This window comes from Anolis carolinensis, chromosome 1, assembly GCF_035594765.1.
Source record: "Anolis carolinensis isolate JA03-04 chromosome 1, rAnoCar3.1.pri, whole genome shotgun sequence".
Taxonomy (NCBI): domain Eukaryota; kingdom Metazoa; phylum Chordata; class Lepidosauria; order Squamata; family Dactyloidae; genus Anolis; species Anolis carolinensis.
Window position 1 is genome coordinate 85,567,941 of NC_085841.1, and position 22,384 is coordinate 85,590,324.

The 22,384-nt window shown below is 36.5% G+C and overlaps 2 protein-coding genes across 5 annotated transcripts in view; both read left to right on the plus strand.

Annotated features, from left to right (window-relative positions):
• Positions 1-14,369, plus strand: part of LOC100565517 (HBS1-like protein) — a 45,574-nt gene extending 31,205 nt beyond the window's left edge. For all 4 annotated transcript variants that reach the window (XM_008114540.3, XM_008114539.3, XM_003223290.4 and 1 more), the window contains 13 exons: positions 2,473-2,732; positions 2,851-3,016; positions 3,573-3,690; positions 4,053-4,199; positions 5,051-5,125; positions 6,036-6,153; positions 6,264-6,332; positions 7,301-7,405; positions 8,252-8,342; positions 9,544-9,652; positions 10,055-10,155; positions 11,893-12,037; positions 13,717-14,369. In XM_008114540.3, coding sequence (XP_008112747.2) covers positions 2,473-2,732; positions 2,851-3,016; positions 3,573-3,690; positions 4,053-4,199; positions 5,051-5,125; positions 6,036-6,153; positions 6,264-6,332; positions 7,301-7,405; positions 8,252-8,342; positions 9,544-9,652; positions 10,055-10,155; positions 11,893-12,037; positions 13,717-13,728 — 1,516 coding nt within the window. In that variant the 3' untranslated portion in view covers positions 13,729-14,369. The remainder of the gene's footprint in view (positions 1-2,472; positions 2,733-2,850; positions 3,017-3,572; positions 3,691-4,052; positions 4,200-5,050; positions 5,126-6,035; positions 6,154-6,263; positions 6,333-7,300; positions 7,406-8,251; positions 8,343-9,543; positions 9,653-10,054; positions 10,156-11,892; positions 12,038-13,716) is intronic.
• A 2,489-nt stretch (positions 14,370-16,858) lies between these two features.
• Positions 16,859-22,384, plus strand: part of aldh8a1 (aldehyde dehydrogenase 8 family member A1) — a 28,896-nt gene continuing 23,370 nt past the window's right edge. Inside the window, exon 1 of the mRNA XM_003223309.4 lies at positions 16,859-17,710. Within this exon, the coding sequence (XP_003223357.2) occupies positions 17,573-17,710 (138 nt within the window). The 5' untranslated portion in view covers positions 16,859-17,572. The remainder of the gene's footprint in view (positions 17,711-22,384) is intronic.

Here is a 22,384-nt window from a genome sequence, read left to right on the forward strand (position 1 = left end):
TCCTAACCATAATTAGAATTCCAGTGTCTTCCCAGTAAAAGTCATTTGAGATCCCCCTGAATGAGAACAACCTACAGACAATATGAGGTTGTCATGGCTGCCCTACCGTATCATGATTTGCCAAACAAAAGCATTAGACATTTTGGGTTTAGTTCTTTTACATTGGTTGGGAGAAAAAAGTACATAACAAAAATCAATAAGTTGACAGAAACTTTTGTTTCTTTTTGGCCCAGTTATTTTCTGTTACTCTGGTTTTTTTTTGGGGGGGGGGGGGGAGTTACAAAGCAAACGAACAGAGTTTTGATTATTTGTTCAGGTGATTTTGATTCAGTTCTTTTTTAAAAAACCAAATCATGATTCTGGAGGGCGAAAACATCTAATTCTGGTACATAAGTGCATATCATAATTTAATATGATTGCCTCTCCTTGTTACAGTATTTTAAAACAAGCATTTTGTTTTAAATGTGGAACATTTGAATAGATAACCTCGTGGCATCCAGAGAGTGGGTGGAGAGAGAAAATATTGTCAATGTTTACAATCTAGTTCTATAATATTTTACCACTGACATACTTCCTCATAGGGATTTTCAGACATTAAATGTGAAAATTAATAAACATTCTGAAATTAGCTAACTCACTTAGGTTCCGCAATTATTCATATATTATCTTTCTATATCAAACTTGCCAGACAGGATTATGAAAAATGCTAAGATTTAAAGTCAGTTTATTTTAAATTATGTCCATAGACTGAAGACTAATTAAGGGTATACAATATTTTAAAAACAGACTAACCCAAACAACTGAGCTTTGATTAACTGAAGAAAAAGTAGTCTGAGCTTATCAGGGTTGTATGTATATAACATTTTTTCCATTTAGGCATTTTTTTTAAAAAAAGTAGTTGGTGAATGTCATAGTTTCAAGTACATTTTGTGTGAAAGTACTCTTTTTCCATCATAGAGTATAAGTCACACTTTCCCTTTCTGAAAAAACATTAAAGTCTGCAGATAAACTGTATTAACAACTGCGTAATACATTTCCAGAAGATCATGTGTATGTTTCTTAATTTAATTTTACTCTTATCAGCTGCAGTAATTATGACATTAATTATCTAAAAGTTGAGAATAGCCACAAATGGAATACAGTTTGAGCATACCTTATCTGGAATTCCAAAATCCAAAATACTTCAAAATCAGATTATGTTGTAAACGGTGTACATGAAACATAAATGTATTTCGTTTTTAGACTTGGCTCTCATCTCTAATATAACTCATGTACATACTGTATATACAAATACAGATATGCCACTATCCTGCAAAAAATAAATAAATCTGAAATTCAAAACACTTCTGATTCCAAATATTTTGAATAAGGATATTCAACTTGTGTCAGAAATTGGAGCATCCAGAAGTCAGTCAAGAGTGTTTCTGTTTTTCTAGCCATTACATCTCTGAATTTGGAGCACAGTACTAGAAAACTTGGACTGTGGAACTGCAAAATGGAATTTGATGCTTTGTCCTATAATTTGAATATATCAGTAATTTGAATCTTGCTATACAAAGTTTCTTTGTTTTCATGCTTACTCTGTTGTTTGATGCTGTGGTACATTGATGAATAGAAGATACATAATAATTTGCTACTCCGGGAATAATTTCTGGAACTATGTAATAGTACATAGCCAGAATCAAATATACTGTTTTTGGTACAATGGATCTGTGTTTAGAAATCCTAGATATGCACTTGCACTTCTTCAGTCTAAGACATAGACTACAAGGGCTCTGATAAGAATTGTGAAGAATTGAAAATACTAGATGATGGAAGACTGAAGTAAATCATCTCCTGCCAAAACAGACAGTGGTGTCCTATTTTACCAGTTACCAGTATTCCTGTGTACTACCAGTGTGTTATAAATTTGCTATCATTTCATTCTGTCTCAATTGTTTCAGCTTATCCTCCAGTCATCTTAAAAATGCTACCATCATAACAAGGAATATCTGTTGATTAGTTGGCTGAAAAAACAAGCAACTGTGTATCACCAACCTAAATCCTGTCTTCACAGAAACAGCTCTCCGCTTATATAGAGTGCCATTTATCTTTTATAATGCTAATATCTCAGGCAAACTATTCAGTGGGGGTGTCTCTAGGCCATTTGCCAAGTGATAACATAGGACTGTGTGAAGGTAACCAGTTGGAAGCCACATTTTTGGCACTGCTAGGTGATAATGGAAATCTTACTACATTTTTGTATCAATTCTGAAATATAGCAATGCAGGTAAATGCTATGATCCCTTTATTTGGCACAATAGTGCAGATGACCAGTTACTAAATTGTAATAATCCACTGTCTGTTGCTGTCTAGCAATTTATCATTTTATCTTTTATTTTGATGGTTTAAGGATTATAGAAGATTGAATTTCATTTTACCCATGATATTTGGGATTTTCGTTTGCTTAAATTCAATCTCTGTTTTCTCTAGCTTGACTGTTGAAGAAAATGGTCATAATGCTTTTCCGCCCCAAAAAGGACTCTCGTCTGGAGATGCCAATGCCAACATGGGAGCAGCTGAGATTCTACCTAAACCAGTTCTTCCGTCCCAGACTGTTCAGACATTAGAAGAACCCACCATGACACCAACTCCAGTTAAAAGATCTGGAAAAGCAAAACAGCAGATAGATGTGAAAGCCGAGTTGGAGAAGAGACAAGGAGGAAAGCATTTGCTTAACCTTGTAGTAATAGGTAATGCTGTCTTTTTGGAGAGAAAATCAAATGGCTATACATATAGTTCCTCTCTTCTCCTCGGTGTAGTTTAACTTCTGATCTGTAACAGTGTTAATATCATATGTCATATTCTTAGGACATGTTGATGCTGGGAAAAGTACTCTAATGGGTCATTTGTTATATCTCCTGGGAAATGTGAACAAACGAACTATGCACAAATATGAGCAGGAGTCCAAGAAAGCCGGGAAAGCATCCTTTGCTTATGCATGGGTTTTAGATGAAACAGGGGAAGAGAGAGAGAGGTAAGCAGTGCTCCCTACTTTATTTGTATTGGTGGTTATAGTATTGTATGTTTATAGTGTAAGTGAACCAAATATAAGGTATAAATAAGTGTAATTGGAAAAATATTATTGTGAAGGGAACTTTATGTCTATCTTGCTGTATTTGTAACAGAATTAGGATGAAATTGCATTTTTAGCCATGAGATAGTACTCCTTTTTGATGTGGTTACAACTTTTGGATGTGATCTGATGCTTCGATGATTGTTCAGTGCCTTCTTGTTCTTACTACCATTCCAGTGCTTTCTGTAGAAATGGTATGCTTCTCAGCACATACTGGATTTTTCTCAGTGTTACTGACTGCTCCAACCGTAATAGCTTTGTCCTTTATGCATGATGTAAAGAAGAATCATGGGCGAGAATGCCTTTATTGTGAAAGGGGAACACTGCCACATCAGTCATATCATCTGCTACTGTCAAAAATGTGTGAATGAATGAGTCCAGTTCATCAGTGAATATATCTGGTAAACTTCGGGAATATTTGTAAATTATGCATTGCACACCTCTGTTTTATTTTTAGGGGAGTTACAATGGATGTAGGTATGACCAAATTTGAGACAAAAACAAAAGTTATTACATTGATGGATGCTCCTGGCCATAAAGATTTCATTCCAAATATGATCACAGGAGCTGCACAGGTAAAGATTTTTTTAGTAGTCACATGGAAACTGATTACGCTGAATTTTGTAGTCAATTTGTTCAGTCAAAATTTTCATTTTCCCCCGTGGTTTCATATACAGTACTTGAATATATTTTTAGAGTGTTTATTGGAAAAGAGTATTTTTCAGACATCTCTTTTGTGAGGCATAATGAACCTATAATACATAACTCCTCATTCTCTCAACATGATAGTAGTAACTGTGACTTCAATATTTTGCATATATTATATGGCAAGAGAGGGTGAATTTGGGGCTAAGTTGCAGATATGCCTGAATTCTTGTGCTGTTTATGGTTTTACAATGCCAGTGAATACATTTTAACAACTATTCTTCTTCCTTAGGCTGACGTAGCAATATTAGTAGTAGATGCCAGCAGAGGGGAGTTTGAAGCAGGATTTGAGACGGGTGGACAGACACGGGAACATGGCCTGTTGGTTCGATCTCTTGGAGTAACACAGTTGGCAGTTGCAGTGAATAAAATGGACCAGGTATTTCCTTTGATATTGTTTAAATGTAGTTGTCTTAAAAGCACACATGAGGGGGACATACACACATGCACAGAGTGAAAGAGATTCGAGAGGCATGGGGGAGGACGAGGTGAGAGAATTTACAGTTTAAGGTGCAGCAAACAGATTGAGAATTTGTAGTCTAACATCTAGTTCTGAAAAAAACTTAAAATCTGGAGAAAGTCAATTTCTTCTGGAAATTAAGCCCACATCTTCTGACAGAAACCCATATTAACTAATCTAGTATTATTGCCAACAAATTCTTAGGTGCATAACATCTATCTATGGCTTTCCTGGAGCTCAGGTAATATTGCCTTCTATCCTAGTGAATATGTAAATACTTCTATTTTCAGTCTGCATTTCTGTTCAATTTTGTCATCTGCCGGAATATAACTGTGAACAGCTATGTTGCTGAGAATTTCATTCCAACAACACATAGAGGGCTATATGATTCCCACACTGTACTACAGAATACTGTTTGGCTCATTGTGCAAAATCATCTTTACATTTCTAAACAGAAATATTTTATTCTTAGAATGGAACTTCTCTTACATTGTTTCTGAGTAACCATGAGGTGGAAATACAGTCTTTTCCCACATTATTTATTTTGACAATTGTTTAAATTATTTAAAAAAGAAATATTTGATATATGCAGCAAAATGTTTTGTTTTGGGGTATTTTTGGTTGAGCAGACTCATCTACTTTTGATAGGATTGCTATAATTATTTTTTCATAGGAGGGTCTTCATTTTGATAACATTACTTGCTTTGTGTGAGAGAGCTCTCATGTTGTCTTCTTGCTTTCCAAGTCCTGTCCTTATGTTCTTATTATAGGTGAATTGGCAACAGGAAAGATTTCAGGAAATCGTTAATAAACTTGGACAGTTCCTTAAACAAGCTGGCTTTAAGGTAAAGAAACCAATAGACTATTCACATTGTTGACTTCACAGAAAAAAGATCATCTGTGTTGCTTCCATTGTACAGAAAATATCAGTAAATGTTCCTATCTAGCAGATTTCCTGTATGGCCCCCTCTTAAACATATGGTAAAATCATTTTAAATGCATGGCAGTGTTTACTGTTTTATCTGTCCATCTGCCAAAATAGGAATCTAATGAAATTTCAGGTGACTGTATGACTGAAACCTAATTTCCTTGTTATTGGCCCTTAGCAGTTCTGAAAATAGTTTCCTACTTTACACAAGGATAGTATGTGTTACTAAGTACTCATTCTCAAGTATTTGAAAGGTATAAAACAGAATCGAAGTGAAAGACAATTAAATTCAAACAGGACTTTTGACAGAACAGTGGTAATAATAAATACCAAATACCAGTAATAGGTACCTGAATTTAGTAACTACACTTGGATAGAGTATCACTTATCCAAGACTCACTTATCCAAGGTTCTGGATTATCCAATGCATTTTTGTAGTCAATGTTTTCAATATATCGGGATATTTTGGTGCTAAATTCGTAAATACAGTAATTACAACATAACATTACTGCATATTGAACTACTTTTTCTGTCAAATTTGTTGTATAACATGATGTTTTGGTGCTTAATTTGTAAAATCATAACCTAATTTGATGTTTAATAGGCTTTTCTTTAATCCTTCCTTATTATCCAAGATACACACTTATCCAACATTCTGCCGGCCTATTTAGCTTGGATAAGTGAGACTCTACTGTCCTTAATCAGATTTTAGATTTCTTAACAAATCTTCTCTAAAGAAATCAGTGAATCTCAACTTGAGTTTCAGAAACAGAAATGATGCTAAGGAGTTGTTCTGGCCTTGCAAACTAAATTCTTCTCTCAACCAGGAATCAGATGTATCCTATATCCCTACAAGTGGCCTTGGTGGAGAAAATCTTGTCACAAGGAGTCAGTCCAGTGAGCTGACCAAATGGTACGAAGGGAAATGCTTGCTAGAACAGATTGGTAGGTATATCATTCAGACATCCCAAAACAGTTTAAAAACACAGCTGAGGAAATTCAGCAAATATGCCATATGCCCTGCTATAAATAAATGTATATTTATGTATTTGCAGATTCTTTCAAGTCACCACAAAGATCAGTGGATAAACCATTCAGATTATGTGTATCAGATGTTTTTAAAGGTAAGTAATAAATGACTGCATTTTAAAAAGAAATCAGCTTCATACATTATTTCATTAACAATGTATTCTAAATACTTATTAAAATCTTCTGTGTACTATTTTAGTCAACGGATATCCTAATACGTAGCACTAGCTGCCAGGCAGTTACCAGTATGATTGATAGAGTAGCAATGCCATAGCATTCAGTGTACACAATTATAACTTTCTTGCTCACAGACATCGCAGGTCTTAGGATGGGGTCAAATGAATTTGCACCTAGAATCCTTTAAATTGTCTCTTTGAAATTGAAAGACTACGTTGATCCAAAGTTATCTTTTTGTATCTATAGAGATAATTTTAGATATATTCACTGTCCATAGCAAATGGTAAAAGAATACCAAAATGAAACATCTCTGCAGGTAGAATAGGTCATTGTTGAAGCTGGCTTTCATGTATGAAGTGTTGGACGTTTTGCTTAGAGAAAAGTACAGCATGTAAGGATGCTGGTGCTGGATTGGTAACTACATAGTTCTGCACAATTACTCTGGTTTAACATGTCCAATATGGTGATCATAGTAGGATCAGGGAGATGGAGAGACAAGTGGAAGGACAAGACTGATGGTGGGTCTGCACTGTAGATTTAACGCAATTTGATACCACTATAAGTGCCGTGGGTCAGTGCTATGGACTCTGCGAAGTTATAGTCTTACAAGGTCTTTTGCCTTCATTTCCAGAGAGTGCTGGTGCCTCATCAAACTACATATCCCATGATTCCATAGCTAAGGTTATACAGCAAACTTTTAGAGTGACAAGTTTTCATTATGATAGAAGGCTAATTGTAAGTGACAAGTTTTTATTATGACAAAGACCCCTTTATTGTATAGATATTTTCTTTTTATTGAAGATATATACATTGGGTAGTGTAACTTCAAAAAAGTTGTGTTACTTTCCCTGTGTTTCACTTTTTAAAACCCATACATTCATTCTAGATCAAGGGTCAGGATTTTGTGTGACTGGTAAAATTGATGCCGGCTATGTCCAGGTTGGAGATCGACTTCTGGCAATGCCTCCTAATGAAACTTGCACCGTGAAAGGTACAAAATGAAAATGGATGTGTCTTCTGATGTTGAGTTTATATTGTAAACACATATAGAACTTGCTAACGAAAAATATCAAATGTGAAAATGTCGGCTGGATTTCAGTGATTCCTGCTGCTGAGCTATGAATTCTTTTCTTAGGCATGGCTTTATTATCACTGATATACTTAGATTAAACATACTTAATGTTATTCAAACAAGGGAGATGTTTTGACAAACCAAATATGTTAATTGTCAGTGTTGATTTTTTTGCAAGCATAATTGCTAGTGTTTTGCTAGTGTAGATGTATTTGCAGAACATTGTTCACTCTTTTTCAGTTATTATTCTCAACACACATGTGTAATCTTCCAAGTACTGTTGTATAATTCTCTACCGATCATTGCAAAGATACTTTCTGATGTTTTCTGATAGAGTTAATGGTATGTATTACTCACATATTCTTTCATGATTACAATGAGCATACCTTATTTGTTGAAAAATGAAAGCTGGTACCACTAAAATACATAAATGGCTGCAAACAGTAAGCAAAAGGAGCGTTATCAAATGCTTATGTAGTCATACTTTCAAAAATGGTGACATCTGCACAGATTTGACAGGAATCTACCCAGATGCTGTGACTAGGCAGAAAACTCTGTGAATTAGCAAACATTACTTTAGATAATGGTGGTTCCCAAACAGAAAACGTTTCTCTGAGGTTTTAGTCGACAGCTTTTACTATCACCCCATTCATACTGAAAACTGATGAGTCGTGGTTGATGCAGCAGAATTGGAAAAAGCAGAGCTGTTTGTAACTGTCAAACCAAGAGAGTTCACTGTTTTGTTCTGTTTTTACTCATTTCCAGGAATTGCTCTACATGATGAACCAGTGGATTGGGCTGCAGCAGGAGATCACGTTAGTCTCACTTTGACTGGCATGGATATCATCAAGATCAAGTGAGTGTGGAGAAGAGTTTGTCTGAGCAACCGTTTCTCTTTAATGAAGCATTTTAACCGTTGTGCTGAAAATCAGTGGTTTATCGGTTGAAGAGAGAAGGGTGTAGGGTTTTGGCTACCTGGGCCTTGAAAGTCATAAAATTGCAGATCACTTAGCTTGCATTCAAAAGATGATGCAAAAAGGCAGTGTTCTTGATCCTAATCAGACAATTGCTTGTTTAATCTGACTGTTTAGGAATGAATAGAGAATGTTCAGCTACACGTACAAACAATATACATGGCTGGTATTGTTCTTTGTAGCCGTTGTACTGCTTATTTTTGCATTGCTGATAATAATGTCAGGAACACAGCATCACCCTACAAGAATATGTCGCTGAGATGGGCAGGTCAAAAGGTGAAGAGACACTGCTGGTCTGAATATAAAAGTCCAAAAGAGTGGATTAAGTTTAACAGAAAATGTAAAACTGGTGAGGTTGTGATCACCCAGGAAAAGTTAGTTAGTTTCTCTGTTTCTGTACACGTGCAGAATTGTTACACAGAAGCCACAACCGGCACTTGCATTTAAAGATTCCGTCCCCACCCAAGACTCAACTCTCGCTTTTGCGGTTTATTCCTCAAAGCTCTGGCAGAGTAGTATGTAAATTACAATCCAGCCTTGTGAATTTATATCCATTCTGATCTGCTAGATTAATCTCTACTCTGCACTTATTTCCCAGGTATTAACAATAATTTTAAAACTATATCTGTATCAATGCAAGCCCAATTTCTCTTGTGACCATAGTTTGTAACCCTCTAAGTGTGAATTAGATTTATGAAGAGTTGATGCAATTTAATTAATTACTAGATTAAAATTAAATTAAAATATTCATTAATCCAAAAAAGAAACCATTGAAACCTAAATTGCCAGACAATTATGCATACTTGAGGTTTAGTATAGGATTAAGCATAAATTGTGTAGTCATCCAAGAATAGCCATTCACAGTAAATACCAACCTCTGATTTTTCAAATAAACACAATAATCTAAATCCAGTTGTCAGGTCTAACTAGTGTAGAGTCAATGAACCAGTGGAACTTCCTAAGTCAGCACTTACATATATCCCCTTTTTATTGTGCTATATACATCTGAGTTTTGGGTTTGTTACACAAAAAAGTCTGTATGAAGCTACTATTTATTCATGACCTGACTTTTTTCTTTTGCAGTGTTGGCTATATATTTTGTTGTCCCAAGGAACCCATCAAAGCTTGCACACGATTCAGAGCTCGGGTCCTCATCTTTAATATTGAAGTCCCTATCACCAAAGGATTCCCTGTGAGTGGCTTTATTTTTGAAAGGCCTCGTTTTTACTTTATAATTGTACTTCTAGCAGTCAGGTATTGTACAGTTGTTTTCTACTGTTTAAAATATGTCCTGAAGTAGGAGTTACGTCTTGATTAACATTCTTTGACAAGATGGCTGTACCTGTTACAGTAATCCTTGCGAGGTTTGGTTTAATGTAGTAAGGTAGTAGACAAAAGCATTACCTAAAGACAGGAAAACAGATAAACTATATCTCATAAATCGATTCTGCAGTTAAATGATATAACATTATGTGGTTTTATGCATCTTGACTCGTCTTGTCACAATGAAATGGATCAATACCAGGATTTTCCAGGAATTCTCACCTGTGGATGAAAGTTACAAGGGCGTCAATGTAAAACTATTATTTTTCAGGTGCTTCTTCATTTTCAAACTGTAAGTGAGCCTGCTACTATCCGGAAGTTATTGAGTGTTCTACACAAGAGTACAGGTGAAGTCACAAAAAAGAAACCTAAGTAAGTATTCTTTAAATAATTTGTTCATTTTTGTTCTAAAAGTCTAGAAAAAAATGAGATGGCTCTGCTGCAATTTGCATTATATGAAGCCTGATAGAAATGGAGGAAGATAATATTAATAATGCCTTGGAAAGACTTGCTTTTCATTTTTAGGTGTCAGATCAATTGTGAAACTAGTCTGGGCACATTGCAGAGGTCCTGGGCATATTTGAACTGTTGCAAGTTTTTAGCTGGTGTTTTTAATCTGTTCTTGATATTATATCTCTGACACTTTTATTTGTGTGTGTGTGCATGTTCATGCAAATTTCAAAAAGTCTGAAAAATATGCAGTTTCCATAAACAGAGATTGATGTAAAATAAACTCCACATGTAGGCTACATGCATTTGTTTTGTATTTTAAAAAACCAAGAAACTATATAGGGATCAGTCTATTATGCACAGTATACACCTTTTGTGCCCCTCTAATTTGTTTTCTATGCATGAAGCCACACATATTTTTGCACACATTTATATTCTCCATCAAAATCTTGTAAGTATGTGCAGAAAACATAGCATTCCCATGGAGTGGAAAGTATTGAAATTACTGTATATACTTGAGTATAAGCCAACTCAAATACAAGCCAAGGCACCTAATAGATATTAATAAAATTACATTAATTGAGGCATCAGTAGGTTAAATGTTTTCGAATATTTATATAAAACCGTAATTTATGATAATAAAAGGCTTTAATAAGACAAGACTGTCCAAATCTGATTACTTATATACTCAAGTATAAGCCGACCTGAATATAAGCCGGCCAGGACCCTCACTCCAGTATAAGCCAAGGGGAGCTTTTTCAGCTCTAAAAAGGGCTGAAAAACTAGGCTTATACTCGCGTATATAGGGTATTAATTCTTCAGTGTTGTAATGAAATGAACATTTACATCCCTATTCTCTTGGCATCTTGAAAAATGAAGACTATAAAGAAGTACAAAAATTTAATTGAATTCTTGTAAAACCAATATGAACATATTTCTCATATTTTTTAGGAAATGAAAGTAATAATATTTGTATACTAGCTGTGCCCGGCCACGCATTGCTGTGGCATTGTCTGGTAGTGTTGGTGAGAAATTGTTGAGGTAGTGGTGGTATTGAATGTCTGTTGTATGGTTGTCTTAATGTTTAGTATGCACACTGAAGTGGATTATATGGCAGTGTGGAGTCAAAATAATCCAGTTCAAAGCATATTATATAAGATTATAAATGGGTTATATAGCTGTGTTGGAAGGGCCTTGAGTCTACAGTGCCATATAATCCAGTTAAAATCTGATAATCTGTGGAAGAGGCCTAAGTGAGGCCTAACTGTGTCTGTCCCCTGGGCTTAGTAGGTTGCTAGGAGACCAAGTGGGCGGAGCTTAGCCTTCAAACTGGCAGCAATTGGATAAAAACTATTATTCCTCTCCCTGTAATTAGGACTTTATTTTTCTTTTCTTTTTGTTGTATCAACCTAGAGCCGTGAATGATGGGTTGTGTTGTCAAATTTCGAGGTTGGGGGGCCTGTAGTTTTGTTGTTTTGTCCGCTGCCCTGATGCCATCACTCTTTTATATATATAGATGTACAGGAGGCATATTCTAAATGTTTGGCTTTCAACTTCTGTCTCTCCATCTTTCCCTCCTAACACACACCTACATTGCCATAGCTACTCTTTCACAGTGATACAACTCTGTGTGTATTCTTTATTTTCTTTCCTTTGTAGGTGTCTGACTAAAGGACAGAATGCTTTAATAGAACTTCAAACACAAAGGCCTATTGCTCTGGAACTTTATAAAGACTTTAAAGAACTTGGAAGGTTTATGTTGCGCTATGGTGGATCCACTATAGCAGCAGGGGTTGTTGCTGAGGTATGGGAAGTTTCCATAAATAGTTTTATAAATACTAAATGTGTTCATGCTCCAACATCTTGGTGTTTTTTTAAAGCACATTGTATAGACTACCACGGGCTATTTATTTAAGTAGGCTTATGAATGATTGGTTTTCTTTTTCTGATAATAGCTTATTAAACTGGAAATGTAATATAAGTACTTTTTAATCTTACCAAAAAAGTTGTCAATGCAATTTTCTTCACACAAGGCACCCCCAATATTGTCTTCTTGATTTGGCTTCTGGTTTTTACATTTTCTTGTGAAAACTGATGTTCATCCAGCAAAACTTCTGCTTTGATTGGGGCTTGAATTTGTAGAAGCAGTTTGATCACTGTAATCCTCAAATCATTTAGCATAATTTCCCCACATAATTGTCTATCTTGAAAATGAGGTCTCAGGCCATACACTTCATGTAATATAAAAGATTACAAGAAGTAATTGCTGTTTCCACAGCAAGCCACTTGAATGAAATGTGTCTGCATCTACTGTACAGGCCTCTTTAAACCTCTTAGACATCAATGTGGAGAAGACTAAAGTGATGATATTTGTACTTCCAAAGGAACTGCTATATAAAATATTGTTCCACTACCATACTTGTTAACTGTGCTTAAACGTTTGTGTTGGATAACTTTAGAGATACAAAATAGATAATGTGGTTTTATCATTACATGGGTGAAAGGATGTGGGCTTTAATTCTTCTTGATCAGGCTAGAAAGAGAGTTGTCTTGTCTTGTGTGCAGACATTTTTGGGGGGGGGGGGGGGGGTTAAAGAAGATATAAGTGAGAAAGGATTGAGACCTCCACAAATGTACAACAGCACTCCCCGCTTCATTATTCACTTATATTGGGAGAAGAGAACTTATGATTGCATACCATATTTCATCACATAATTAGTCACACTTTAAATCCCCTTTTTTGTTGGGAAATGGGGGTGCAATTATTATGCAATAAAAAAGTTGGTGCCTTCTGTTTACCGGATACTCACCCTCAAGATAAAGAGGAGCGAGAGGGAGCTCCACATTCAGACTATCTTTGGGAGGGGAGTTTCTCAGTTTTATCCCACTGTGACAATTATGCGAGGAAAGGAAAACCCAATTTTGGAACCCCCAAAATGGGGTGTGACTATTATGCAATGAAATACAGGTAGTTCTTTTGGTGTGCCTAGTTCTGTAGAGATGCCAGGGATTGATGGGGAATTCTGTGTTGAGAACAGGTGCTTGCTATACTTTTAATTTTAAAATTGTGTCTGTACTTGTTTCCAATTGGAAATGCACTCTGCAGGTGACATCAGCCTTGCTATTTTTTAAACACAATTGTAAAGGTTTTGTACTGAATAGTTTGGTGGCTGCAGTGACCATCCCTCCTTTCCTACCCAGATTGGCTTTGGAGCCTACCTCCAATGAAGCCTGACAGTGGGATCCTAGACTTGGGAGGGGGGATGCCAGCTTTGTTTTGGAAAGAAAGGAGAGAATAAGCTATTAGGCTATTTCAAGTTGACACTTCTGTGTTCTGTAAAGCATTTTGTGAGAGGACGTATGTGAGCAAAGGCTCCCTTGATTCTGCTTTTGTTTCTGAAGGCTTGGTATCTTTTAATACTTGAGTAAATAAAAACTGTGTATGGAGTGTTGTTTCAAATAATGTTTTGTGTTCTATTTTAGATTAAGGAATGATAACTGTGCCAGGACTTCTGCAATCCAGCCAAATGGAAACTGTTATGTCCAAATATGCTTAATTTGATGAATCCAACCATACCAGTTGAAGGAACAAAGACAATTACATTTTTAAGAAGAAGAAACACAAGATGACGTGTTTAGCAAACACTTTGAGGCCCTTGCTGCTGCGGAACAGTATACCAACAGGGAAATATGCATTGCACTTTCTCATTGCACAAGTTCCAGTATACTCCCCTTTGAAAACTCTTCCCCGTCCCCCACATCAGTAGATCTAGCGAACTTTCAGAAAAGTTACTCAGAATGATGTATTAAACGATGGCAAATTATCATGAAAAAAAAGCTTGTTACTTCCAGCCTTAAACTTTGTTTACAATTTTGTGAGAGCTGCTTCTTTGCTATACCTTAATTCACAAATTACTACAATTGGGCTATAATGTTCCCAGTTTTATACAAATGTTTTCAAAGACCCCATTTCCCCTTCTTTTACAAACAACATGTAAAGCTGCATCTGGGAACTGAATTCCTTCCCCTCCCAATTTTATTTAAAAACTTATTTGTGTAGACAAGAGTTTGTCTAATAACAGCTAATTTTATTTTTAAAATTGTAGAAGTATAATAAAATAGTGATCTGAGCATAAGATTGATATTTGTTTATGGTGTCTTTTATAATTTAAGGAGTTTTGATCCAAAAGCTACAGCTGGTTTTGAGAGATTTAGAATTTGTCCCTCTCCTAGTATTGTGTTCACTTCAATGGATAACACCTGTATCTCAATGTTATAAACTTTGGATTTCATGAATTCTAACAACCATTCAGATGAGGGTATTAGTGTGAAGGTAAATTCCAGGAATAGATATAGTGTTTGTGATTTTTTTTGGTCACTGCTGGTCATCAGATTATACTTTGTCTTTTAAAATGTAAGAAAAATATTACCCTAATTATAGCTGTTATAGTTGTAGTTGAGTGCAGGCTAGGCACTCTTAGATCCAGATTGCTTGTTCGCTTTTAAGGTGGCAATACAATGCAACCTCCGCATCCACAGTGAATACATTCCAAGTCCTGGAACAACAGATTCAATGATTTGACTATACTTGTGTCAGACGTATGCCATGGAATTGTACTGAAGGACTTAGGGTGCATCCAGACAGCACCTAAAATGCACAAGCACCCATGTAAAAACAAATTTCTTAAATGACACCCCACATAAAAACAAATTCCTTCAGGACAAATTTGTCCCAAAGTAATTTGATAGTGAATTAAATCCAGGTGTTCCTGAAAGACCTGGGTCTAGCCCAATATGGCTGCTGTCTGGACCGCCCCCTCGCGTTTTCTGGGCTGAATCAGCCTGGAAGACCCAAGAGGGCTCTAACCCTAAAACAGGGCTTTAAAAATAAAATTACTTACCTGGGTAACATTAAACTGCTGCCGGAGCGCTCCTGGCACATAGAAATGATGCGCCAGAAGAAGGGGAGAGGAGGAAAATCACTCCTGGCCCCTCAGAGTGGCTCACAGTTACTTCTAGCAGTAATATTTTTTGGAGTGTGTGAAAATGTGGATATTAAATCCAGCGACAAAATGGTCATACTATATCCACATCTGGTTACTTTATTTAGATGTGCTGATGTGTGTTGACCACTCAGTCCACAATTGAGTGACTATTTATCAGAGTATCATGAATTAAAATATCAGAATATAGTGATCAGAATATCATAATACAGTATAACCATTTGAAGAATCACCAATTCTTTTTTACAGAAAAATGGTAAATTAATTGCATCCACACTTTATTCTTTGAGAAGACATATGGGAGCATTACATAATGCATGAAGATGTAAAGGGAATTATAGAAGGAAGCATTTTTTGTATATGCAACAGAAATATGTGTACTCCTTCACCTAAGTGTGTTAACCATTTTTTTAATTGGTTGTTATTAATGGTTTGAAGCCCTCCTTATGGAGGAGGTTTAGGGTGTTCTAAGTGGCCCATCATTTCCTAACAACCTCTATAGAAGGGGTCTTTTAGTAATGTGTATGCATATTAATTGGCTGAGAAGAGGTGGATTTACCATGGAATGTATGTTTGATGCAAAGAGACCACAGAAAAATGCCATGGGATGTGTTAGTCTATAATCTGGCTTTAGATGATGGCTAAAACAGGCATAGAGAGACAGCATGAAGTGGTGGTTGTAGTGTTAGGCTATGATTCTGGAGACCAGGATGTGAATCTTTGGACACGGAAACCCATTTTATGATCTTGGGTAACACTCTCAGCCTTAAAGGAAAGGAAACACAAATCTGCTGTGAACAAATCTTGTCAAGAAAACCCTATGATAGATTGGCCTTATTGTTAGCATAAGTCAAAATTGACTTGAAGACATATGACAACATGTGAATTTGCTGTACAGTTATTGCCTAAATACAATATGACATTTATGACATTTGAGAAATTTCTATCATAAGAACAATCAGCAAGATTTTATTATTTAACATACCATGTTCCTTCTCCAAAACAGAACTCTTGCTCATTTTATTTACCTTAAAGCAATCCCCATTTATTTTTTTTCACATGCATTTGTGATGATTTCAGTTTCAGAAAATAACAAAGCATTGGAAATTTGTAATGGAAGATTGCTTTTGTTCGTTTGAACTGCCATGGTTACATCTCAGAATTGTGTTGGTTTGTATTTTTATAAAGCAGTAAAGTTTTCTGGAGATAATTCTAGGGGAGTGGCGGCATATAAGTTTGAAAAATAAATAAATAAATAAATAAATAACCCTCTCTAAACCACAGAATTATATAGGGTGCCATCATGGCAGTCAAAGTGGAATATAGTATGGAGGTTGATAATACAGTTGTGCTGGAGCATGTAGAAATTCCTAGAAAGGTATTCTCTCAGGCAGAAAAAAGCCCCACAATTTTTTAATATGTAGGGTTGTTGTATGTCTTTCGGGCTGTGTGGCCATGTTCCAGAAGTATTCTCTCCTGACGTTTTAATATGTAGTTTTCCACTTTCACAGGAGTCCAGTGCCCCTGACCCCAGTGAATGTGGGGACTGTCAGTACAGTTATTTTGCTATGGATACATAAAGCAATAAGACATTTTATGATACTACTAAGAAAGACAAAATACATGCTACATAGTTGGACCCTGGGTCTCTATCCAGACAACCAGGCTCCAGTATTTCTTTGACTTTTCTGTATGTAAGCCATGCTTTGTGAAGTTAAAATAATGTGCTGATAACTGATTACACTTGTCAACGCACATTTTGTTGCCTCAAACGTTTGGCCAGTTTCTGGGTATATTCGACATGCTGATTCCAAAAATGGTACCAGTTTTCATTTATCAGCTCTAGTTTTCTGAGATACACAACATATATGCCATATAGCAGTCTTCATGTGCTCGCCCATAGAAAACCATGATAACCATATTCAAGAAACTGGAGCTGATACGATCTATCCAATGTGATTTTCTGAGGCCCCTTCTACACTGCCATATAAAACTCAGATTATCTGCTTTGAATTGGATTATATGGCAGTGTAGACTCATATAATCCAGTTCAAAGTAGATAATGTGGATTATTTGCATTGATAATTTGGATTATATGGCAGTGTAGAGGGGGTCTGACTCAGTGCCCTTAAATAAACCCAGGAACAGGCTCAAAACCGAAGACACTAATGGAAAAAAAACAGCTCACTTTCAGTTCATTTGGACCAAGCTACAGAAGTTTCTACTGTTGGATTTAGTTAATGTTTTTACAAGGAGGGGAGGAGTTCACACACACAGGTCTGCTTTATGACCTGGAAGCTCAGAGCAAACATTCTGCTGATACAAACTGAGTGACAATGGCCAACTCGAAGGCTCATTTGTTTTTGGAGAATTATATTGGGGGCCAATTTGTCCCTTCCTCCTCCTATTTAGATTCTTACGACCCATCTACAGGGGAAGTATATTGCAAGGTGCCAGACAGTGGCCAGGAAGAGGTGAGTTCTTGTAGAGGTTTAAATTCAACTTCTATTTGCTTTTTAAAGCATGTGTACAAAATTACTGTAAAGGAATATAAATTCTTGTTTGAAAAATGTTTTAGATTTATTTATTTTTTGTATGGGGGCAGGCTGGATTTTGCCAGTCTTTGAAATCACATTATGTATGTCTTTTTGGATTTCTAGTAAGCAACTTTTATCAGAAAGTCAATCAGTTACAGCAGTGAATTTTCCTATTAGCTGAAATTCTTTATCTGCAGTTATTTAAGTGGAACATGCTTTCCCTTAACATTTGTCTTTACAAATAACTCCCAAGTGTCTTGGGAAATTTGGGATTCCGGAGTCTAAAATGTAGCCTTTCCAAGCTTTGGACATTTGGGTCCAATGACAAAGCAAAATGCTAAAGTAGCTAGTAACTGAAACATCCTTTAATCCATAATGTGCCGAGCTTTGTATCTAATTCTATGAACACACATTTTAAAGTCTATGTTGTTTAGATCATGATTGCACTTGCAAGAGGGATTTTCTAGATAGATTTTTGCAGTTCGAACTTTAACCTCTAACATTCAATTCCAGTTGGTCAAACATTTGCTAAGCACAGATAAGTAGTGGTTGAAGTGTAACTAATGGCTTTGCTAAAGTTTAGACTTGCTCCATGGAGCCTCCTTTGGATTTCAGTGTTTGTTTCTATGTGTAAAATGAAAGGTTGGTTGTATGTTGGATACAGAGAAAGCATGTTTACAGTATAACATGCCAGCTTAGCTCAAGCTTGAGGTCAGTGGAATAGGTATAAAGGTGATTTTAGAGCTTCTTGCTAAAATATGTGTGAGGTATACATGCACAGAGAAGGCTGGGAGACCTATTTTAACAAGGAAATCAGCAGACTTAAGCTCGTTTAGGGTATGGGTAGAGTATCCCTTACCTGAAATTCTTGGGACCAGAAGTGTTCTAGCTTTTGGGTTCATCCCCCCAATTTTGGAATGCATGCATTTGTATATACATATAAAATGAGATATCTTGGAAATGGAACCCAAGTCTAAACACAAAATTCATTGATGTTTTATAGACACTTTAAACATATAATCTGAAGATAATTTTATACACAGTATTTTAATATCTTTGTACATGAAACAAAGTTTGTATACACTGAATCATCAAAAAGCAAAGGTTTCACTATCTTAGCCATCCATATGGACAATTTTGGATTTTAGGGTATTTTTGAAAGCCAGATAAAGGATGCACAACCTGTACTAGTCCTATGAAATAAAGACATGAAATAAAAAGCACACAACTTTCTCGTAACAGTTTCACTGGCTGCTGCTTTGTTTCCTGGTACAGTTCAAAGTTCTTGTGATGACCTATAAAATCCTGGGTCCAGCATATTTGAAGAACCATATCTCCTTTGATGAGCCCATTAAACGTCAAAAGAAGCCATTCTCCCACTGCCTTCTCGGGCTCCCTTGAGCAGGTGGCGGGAACAGGGAGGGTGGGAAGCCTTGTTGCATAAGAAGAGATGCATTGCATTCACATGACTTTGAATGTCACCTTTAGCAATTGCTCATACTGCCCCACTTTTTTCTAACAGTATATGCTGAATAAAGTACAAACATTAAGAGTGCACTTGTGACATTCAGAAGACTTTTCCGTAATAAAATAGTGAATGCATTAAATACGTCTAATTTTTTCTATATTATTTAAACAGTTCTAGGTGCTTCCTGCCTCTTCCCCTTGCAATGATTCTGATGCACAACATCTTACCATATAAAACACATATAAACAGAGAGGTGAAAGGGATACTGAAATAGAATTTATGTTGGGCCTCTGCAGCAATAGAGTGTTGGGATATATATTTGATACAGAGAGATCACAAAAAAACTTCATCTTACATCTTCAACTGTGGTCTGGCTTTTAGACAACTGCTAATGCAGGCAGAGAGAGCCAGCATTGTGTAGTGGTTTAAGCATTGTTAGGCTACCATGCTGGACACCCAGGGTTCAAATGCTTGCTTGGCCATGGAAGCCTCAGCTGCACATGAAGACATTGAATAAACATTGCAAAGAAAACCCCTTATAGTTGTCCCTTAAGGTCGCTATAAGTCAGAAACAACTTGAAGGGACACAATAGCAACAATGCAGACATATTTTGTTTTGAAAAAAACACTGGAGTCAAACGTGTGACTCTTCTGATCCTCTCTGTGTCTCCTGTCAAGTTGTCGTTCGCTTCCAACCCAGGGAGAGCGTGGATGAGCTCCCTCTTTCAGCTCCAGCTCTATGCGGAGACATGAGAGAAGCCTCCCACAAGGATGGAAAACACATCAAAACTTCCGGGCGTCCCCTGGGTAATGTCCTTGCAGACAGTCAATTCTCTCACACTGGAAGCAACTTGCAGTTTCTCAAGTTGTTCCTGACCAAAAAAAAAAATTGTTCGCTTCTACTGCTTCTGGCAATTGCTTAATTGTTCAAGTTGTGTACTGCCTTGTCTCTTCTTTTCCTGCTTCTTCCATTGCTGGCTAATTCCACACTGGACCCAAGACAATTTGCTGAATAAAGTGGAATAACAAATAAAATGACAGTACTGCAGAGCATGGAGAAGCGTCTAGTTTTGTTGCCTTGTTTGTACAGGGTTCACTCAGCTCTTCCTTAGGAATATAAGGTAACCCTTTTAAATAAAGGATAGCAGTTATTTTTCCTCTGAGGCCCTCTTCCAAGTGTCCCTGCTTAAATAAGGCAAATTGAGTTGCCATAAGAGAATATTTTCAGCAATTAACAGAAAATTGGGTGCATTATAAATTGCAGATTAATGTTATTCAACACTACTTTAACTGCCGTGGTTCAATGTTGTAGAATCACGGGAATGTCTTACAAGATCTTTAGCCTTCTCCACCAAAGAGTATTTGTCCTTCACCAACCTTTAAATTTCAGGAATTAAAGTGCCATCAAACTTCATTACTTCCACAGTGTAGAAGCAGCCCTTGACTGTGGAATGCCTTCCACAAACAAGCTCACCTGGTACTTAGATTATGGTAAATAGTATATTTGCCTAGGTATCCCAGGTACAATTTTAGTGTGTTTATAGCTTTGCTCAGGGTTTTTCTTCCTGTTTTCCATCTTAATTTTATCTTGTGCAACTTCATTATTATTTTTGGCATATTTATTTTATTTTCGAATTACCGTATATACTCGAGTATAAGCCGACCCGAATATAAGCCGAGGCACCTAATTTTACCATAAAAAACTGGGAAAACATATTGACTCGAGTATAAACCGAGGGTAGGAAATGCAGCAGCTACTGGTAAATTTCAAAAATAAAATTAGATACCAATAAAATTACATTAATTGAGGCATCAGTGGGTTAAATGTTTTGAATATTTACTGTATTTCAAAGAAAAACAGTAAACTATAAGTGGAAAAGCAACAATAACTCTATAATCATAATCATCATCAACAGCTTCATTTGTACCCTGCCCTATCTATCTCCCCCTGAGGAACTCAGGCCAGCTTCCAACATAGTAACAGGCAAACATATAATGCCTACATAAACAATGCAGAGCTAGATATAGATCTATCATTATATATATTAATTTAACATGTGTATTTCCCCCTGAAACCTTTGCAAATCCTCTATGTGCATTTTCCTCCTGCAATATTCCCCTAAAAACAACTTTGTCCTCTTTTCTCCTGCCATTTCCCACCTCTTTTCTTTCTCCCTTTTTCAAACTCTAAAAGTAGCCAGAAAAGGCTTTTTAAAACTTCTCTCCCCCTCCCAAAAAACCCCACCTCATTTTTGTTTCCTTGGGAATAAAAAGAAATACACACCTTCTGTTGCTCTCTTTTCCCTCCTTCCCTCCCTTTGGACTCAAATGTTCTTGCAATAGTAGTAGTAGTAGTAATGATAATAGTAATAGTAATGAATCGTGCAAATTTGCAAGAATATCTCCCCCGCCCCTTCTACCCATGCAATCTGGCTTGCAAGGGTTTGTCTCATATGCTCCTTTTGCTTTTGAAAACATTCGCTTCTTGTCTCTGTCTATGTCTCTCTCTCAAAAAATAAGATAACCAGCCTGGGAGGAGAAGCAGAGGAGGGAGGTTTTGGAAAAGAAAACATACTGTGGCCTCCAGGCTCCGCTGCTGTCTTCACCTTGACCCGAATATAAGCCGGGGGAGGCTTTTTCATCTCATAAATAAAGGCTGAAAAATTCGGCTTATCTTTGGGTATATACGGTAACTGTTCACTGCCTAGAAAAGTTGAGTTACTGGATATGTTAAAAAAGTAAACATGTAAATGAATAAAATGGAGCCGTGGTGGTGCAATGTGTTAAACCCTTGTGGCAGCTGACCTGCTGATATGAAGGTTGGGTTGCTGACATGAAGGTTGCAGGTTTGAATCCGCGAGACATGGTGAGCTCGTGTCTGTCAGCTCTAGCTTGTGGGGACATGAGAGAAGCCTCCCAGCAGGATGGTAACACATCTGGGCGTCCTCTAGACAATGTCTCTGTAGACAGCCAATTTTCTCACACCAGAAGCGACTTGCAATATGTTCTCAAGCTGCTTCTGACATGATTTTAAAAGATGGATAAAATAAGAAAAGGAACAAAAGTAACACATTTTTTCGAAGCTTAGGCCCCTTCCACATAGCTGTATAAAATTCACATTGAACTGAATTATATGGCAGTGT